The sequence below is a fragment of the Alligator sinensis genome, unplaced genomic scaffold, assembly GCF_000455745.1.
Source record: "Alligator sinensis unplaced genomic scaffold, ASM45574v1 scaffold1302_1, whole genome shotgun sequence".
NCBI classification, from domain to species: Eukaryota; Metazoa; Chordata; order Crocodylia; family Alligatoridae; genus Alligator; species Alligator sinensis.
In genome coordinates this window covers 639,258-644,868 of record NW_005842612.1, presented here as the reverse complement: position 1 = coordinate 644,868, position 5,611 = coordinate 639,258, and the positions used below count along the sequence as shown (strand labels likewise).

Sequence of the window (5,611 nt, the reverse complement as noted above, 5' to 3'; positions counted from 1 at the left end):
CCCTGCCAGCCCCCGGGATGAGGGGCCCCCCCGGGCCGAGCGCCCCGCGCCCCCTCGGCCGGCTGCAGCCCCTCGTGCCCGCGGCACCCCCCGGCAGCCCGGGCACCGGCCCGGTGTGCGCGACGTCTTCCAGAAGAGCCGCTTGGCGCCGCGCGGGGCTCCGCGCTTCAGCTTCGTCATTGCGGGGCGCCAGGCCGGGCGGCGCTGCCCCGGCCGCCTCTTCCAGACCTGCTTCCCCCAGCACCACGGGCCCGGCCACGTGTCCCGCTATGCCCAGAAGCTGCCCATGATCGGCCGCACGGCCCGGCCCCTGCGCAAGTGGCGGCTCTCCGAGTACTCCCTTTACCTGCCCCTCTGAGCCCTGCGCCCTGGGGGGCATCGGCCTTTCCCGGCGCCCCCCCGGGGGGCTGGTGCTTGAATAAAGACACAGCGGCCGCCAGGGCCCAGGACCTAGGACCTGTCTCGGCTTTCGCGTGTGTCTTTTCTCCCGGCTTTGCGCTGTCCCTGCAGTGGGGGGCTCCCGGGGTCTCCCCAGCCCTGGCCTGGAGGTGGGGTTGGGGGTGGCTGGGAGCCCGGACCCCTGGGCCCTGTCCAGCTCTGCAACGGCAGTGGGGGCTGACGGGGGAGTCTGGACCCCTGGGTTTGATCCCAGCTGGGGGTGAGAGCAGGGGCACTTGGGAGCCAGGACGCGGGGGTCCTCTGCTTCTGGGGAGGGGGAGTTGGAGCAGGGCAGGCGGCTGGGAGGGAGGTAGATGAGGGCTGGGAGCTGGGACGCCTGGGTCGTCTCCCGTGCGAGGGGCCGGGGGTCAAGGCCGGTCTCCTCCGCCTTGCTCGAGTCCGGCAGGGGGGTTGAGCCCTGTCGTTGGGGGCAGCGGTGGGGGCCTGGCCCCGGCCTTGGCGCTCCAGGCAGCCCACGTGCAGCTGCGCCACGGGCCCGGGCTGAGCGGGGCTGGGCCAGGCCTGCAGGGGAAGGGAAGAGGAAGGAGGGGGCCGGGCCAGCGCCGGCCAGGGTGGAAGATGGCGTTGTCGGCGCTGCAGCTGGCCCAGCTGGCCCTGCACGGCGCTGCCTTCCTCTGCGGCATCATCTGCGCCTCGGCCCTCACTGTCACCCAGGTACTGGGGATCAGGGGGGCCTGGAGACCCCCTTGGCTGAGGTCTGTCCCCCTCTTCCTGGCCCTGGGGGCACGAGGGGGGCCAGCAGCACCCCCTAGCCTGCAGCTGGGGCGCGGTGGGCTTCCTGCCTTCCTCCCCAGGCTGAGGGGCTGCAAAGAGCTCCCCCCTCCTGCAGCACAGCAGAGTTGGATGGACTTTGCCCTCTCCCTTAGCTGCGGCACTGCGGGGGGCTGGAGAGGGTTAAATTGGGGGCTGGGACCTGCTGTCGCTGCCCAGGGCAGGCCAAGGGGGGGGGTCTGTCCCTGCCCCAGCCCTCAGGACAGACGGACCCTGCCCCCCGCCCCCAGGAAGGCAGCAGGGAAGGGCCACGGGGCTCAGCTGTCTGGGGAGCGGGGCTGGCAGGGAAGGGTGGAGGGGGCAGGAGTGGCTCTGCCACTGGCTGCCCTGCAGAGCCTCGGTGGTGTCACTTGGTGGCTTCAAAGTTCTCTCGGGTGGAAGGGCCGGCTGACATGCACCGAGCTATGCAGCTGAACACACACGTGTGGACACAGAGAACCCAGGTGTCTGGGGGACACACCCCCACGTGTCCAGGAAATACTGACACATGCGTGCACACACACACATACACATACACAGACCTCAGGCAGCTGGGACAGCCCCCCCCAGGCATGCAGGGCAGCCCCACACAAAGCCTGGGCATCCAGGACGTGTACGCACCCTCCCATCCCCACCCCAGGTGCCCGGGACAGACGCACAGATGGAGATTCACGCATGGGTGTGCATAGACACACCCACATGCGTCCCACCCAGGCATCTGGGACACACACACACACACACACAGAACCCAGGTGTCTGCAACACACACATACACATCCCAGGCATCCTGGACAAATAGACAGGTGCGTGCACACCCCTCCTCCCCCCCCCGGCATCTGGGATGCACACGCTAAGCACTAGAGTATCCAGGACACACATGCACACTGAGAACCCAGGCATCCAGAAGACATGCACACACACACACACCTTCCCCAGGCATCCAGGACACACACACAGATGGAGATGCACTTATATGCGTACACACACAGACACATGCAGGCCCCAGGCACATGGGACCCACACACACACACCTGGGACACGTGTGCATGCATGTGTGCACACACATGGAACCCAAGCATCCAGGACACATGCACATAACCCAGGTGTCCGAGACATGTACACACAAAGACACACAGAAAACTCAGCATGTGCACGCGTGCGTGCACACACATACCCCCCCCCCCCCCCCCCCGCACCCCGCCCCCCCCCCCCCCGGGCAGTCCAGGACATTGCCCCCCCACAACTCTGCTTTCCTAGCCGGGCGGCGCTGTGGACCCCAGCCGGGCAGGAACCCTGCACTGCAGTGCTCGGGGGGAGGGTGTCAAGTCAGTGCCCCCCCAGCTATAACCCCCTCTCCCCGCAGGGGCAGTTTGGCGGGCACTGCATGCTGTACGGGGAGGTGCGCCCCAATGGGTCGACGCTGATGCTGGCGGCCGACAGCCCGGCCTCGCTGTGCTACTTCGTCTCGGCCGTGGCCGTGGTAGCTGCCCTGGCCGCCTTCTCCGCCCTGCTCCACGGCATCTACAGCTGCTGCGTGGACGATGGGCTGTGGTGAGCAGTGGGCACAGGAGGGGGGGGCATGGGCCCCAGCCCCCTGGACCCGCTCACACCAACCTCTCCCCCAGCAGGGACAGAACCTGGCTTGGGGTCGCCCTGGCAGCCTCGGCCTTCATCCTCTTCTTCCTCATGGTGGCGGCCTGCATCCTGGAGGTGGGCACCAATGCCCTGTGCCGCTCCGTGCTGCAGATGAAGCTGGTGCGCAGGTAGGTTGCATGCGGTGGGGGGAAGCTCTGGGGTCCCTCCAGCCCTGTCTGCGCCAGAGGTCAGCGCGCCGGCTGGGGACGGGGAGCCTGGAACCAGCCCGAGCTCCAGGGCAGGGAACCAGCCCCTTGGCATCAGCGCCCTGACACCCCCCGCGTCGGGGCAGAGGGACCGGCGGAAACTGCTCCACCCCTCCGGTTCGACAGCTGCGGACTAATGGGTCCATCATCATAGCTGCATCTGTGCATCAATGGATCTGTCAGTGGATCAATAGATTGATCCATGGATCTCCATGAATCGATAGATAGACCCATGGATTAATAGGTCCATCAATGGATTAACAGATCGATCCATGGATCGATAGATCCATCATCGGATTAATAAATGAATTGGTGGATTAGCAGACTGATTTGTGGATTCAGTGATCCATCCGTGGAATCATACATTGATCCCCAAACTAATAGATCAGTCGGCGGATTAACAGATCCATCAGTGGTTTAATAGACTGGTCAGTGGATTAATGGATGGATCCCTGCACTAATAGATCAATCAATGGATTAGCAGATCCATCAGTGGTTTAATAGATGGATCCGTAGGATTAACACAGGGTGGGAAAAATGTGGCTCGTGGGCTCCCGCCAGGCCTTCTATCCGGCCCGCAGGGCCCCTAAAAAATGTAGAAAATTAGTATTTATCTGCCCCGGCTGCCTGTCATGCGGCCCTCCATGGCTTGCCAAAACTCAGCAAGTGGCCCTCCACCCAATATAATTGCCTGTGCCTGGATTAACAGATTGATCCATGGATTAATAGATCATAGTTTAGTTATTGTGTCATAGTTGTAGGATCAGAAGGGACCTGAGCAGATCATCAAGTCCGACCCCCTGCCCTGGGCAGGAAAGGATGCTGGGGTCAAACGACCTGGCTAGGTGTTCATCCAGCCTCCTTTTAAAGACCCCCAGGGTAGGAGCCAGCACCACTTCCCTTGGAAGTTGGTTCCAGCTCCTAGCCGCCCTGACTGTGCAGTAGCGCCTCCTGATGTCTAGTCTGAATCTCCCCTCTGCCAGCTTGTGACCGTTATTTCTAGTCACTCCCGGTAGTGCTCGGGGGAACAGGGACCCCCCCATTGCCTGCTGGTCCCCCCTGACTAGTTTGTAACAGGCCACCAGGTCCCCTCTCAGCCTTCTCTTGTGGAGGCTGACCAGGTTCAGGTCCCGTAGCCTCTCCTCGTAGGGCCTGCCCTACTGCCCCTGACCATGCAGGTGGCCTCCTCTGGACCCTCTCCATGCTGCCCACATCCCTCCTGAAGTGCGGTGCCCAGACCTGGACGCAGTACTCCAGCTGTGGCCTGACCAGTGTCATATAGAAGGGGAGGATCACCTCCTTGGCCCTGCTTGTGATGCATCTATGGAGGCACGACAAAGTGTGGTTGGCCTTCCTGACCGCGTCCCCGCACTGTCGGCTCATGTCCATCCTGGAGTCTAAAATGACTCCAAGATCCTTTTCTGCCTCTGCACTGATGAGAAGGGAGTTCCCCAGCATGTAGGTCTGCTGTTGGTTCTTCCCCCCCAGGTGCAGCACCTTGCACTTGTCAGTGTTGAATCCCATCCTGTTCTCATCGGCCCACCCCTGTGACCTGTCTAGGTCCGATTGCAGCCTATCCCTCCCTTCTAGCGTGCCCACCTCCCCCCACATCTTAGTGTCGTCTGTGAATTTGAACAAGCTGCTTTCCACCCCCTCGTCTAAGTCACTGATGAAGATGTTGAACAGTGCGGGCCCAAGGCCCGAGCCCTGGGGACCCCACTGCCCACAGCCCTCCAGGTCGAATAGGACCTGTCCAGCACCACTCTGTGGGTCAATCGATAGGTTAATAGATTCACCCATGGATTTCTAGATCCACTGTGGATTACTTGATCCAGGCCCCTCGATCCCACTGGCTACCCTGCCCTGGACCTTTTCTAGTTCTCCAGCCCCCTGGTGCCCCTGGCACTCATGGTGTGGGCGGGCACCGCGGCAGGGCACGCTCTCTGCATCATTTGTGATCCCCTTCCTCACGACCCCCCACTGATGGGCTTTTTTGGGCTCCACTGCCCTTGGAGCTGATGTTTTGAGGGGAAGCTTGACTGCCCGAAGCCCCCTCTTCAACCCCGTGGCTCCAGCTCCTGGGGCACATCCTGCTGTCTCCGAGAAGGTCCAGAGCAGGGCAGCAAGGATGATTAGCAGCGCGGAGGGCAGGCTAACGGGGGCAGACTACCAGGGACCGGCCAGCGAGGTCGGGCCGCATTTATCTAGAGGAGATGTTCGATGGGGGGCAGGAGTAGTGTTGACAGCCTCCTCAATGGGGGACAGACGACGCCTGATGCTCTCACTCAGGAGAGGAACAGGGGGTCGGGGGGACCCCAGTCAGGCCCCATCCTCAACGTCTTCCAGCCACGCTGCCGCCACGCTGTCTGTCTCTGCCCCAGCTGCCGGGACGCCCAGAACCGCGCGTGGGAAGCGGCCGACAGCAGCCGGTTTTATGACAACCTCTACAGCGCCAAGGTGAGAGCCGGGGAACCGGGGCTCCGGGAGACACTGGGGGGCCTGGGGCCGAGCTCCAGGGGAGGGGGGAGAACTCGGGGGTGATGGGGGCGCTGCAGAGGTCC

The 5,611-nt window shown here is 63.2% G+C and overlaps 2 protein-coding genes across 3 annotated transcripts in view; both read left to right on the top strand.

The window, feature by feature from the left end:
• The window catches only part of TAF6L (TATA-box binding protein associated factor 6 like), a gene marked incomplete at its 5' end in the record, with an annotated part of 3,285 nt that extends 2,831 nt beyond the window's left edge, over positions 1-454 (top strand). The window contains one exon of the mRNA XM_025214939.1: positions 10-454. Coding sequence (XP_025070724.1) covers positions 10-358 — 349 coding nt within the window. The remainder of the gene's footprint in view (positions 1-9) is intronic.
• Positions 455-865: 411 nt separating this feature from the next.
• TMEM179B (transmembrane protein 179B) overlaps positions 866-5,611 on the top strand; it is a 5,279-nt gene continuing 533 nt past the window's right edge. The window contains exons 1-4 of one of the 2 annotated variants that reach the window (XM_006033172.3): positions 866-1,113; positions 2,573-2,760; positions 2,835-2,972; positions 5,432-5,507. In XM_006033172.3, coding sequence (XP_006033234.1) covers positions 1,018-1,113; positions 2,573-2,760; positions 2,835-2,972; positions 5,432-5,507 — 498 coding nt within the window. In that variant the 5' untranslated portion in view covers positions 866-1,017. The remainder of the gene's footprint in view (positions 1,114-2,572; positions 2,761-2,834; positions 2,973-5,431; positions 5,508-5,611) is intronic. The other variant, XM_006033173.3, reaches the window with a different exon arrangement.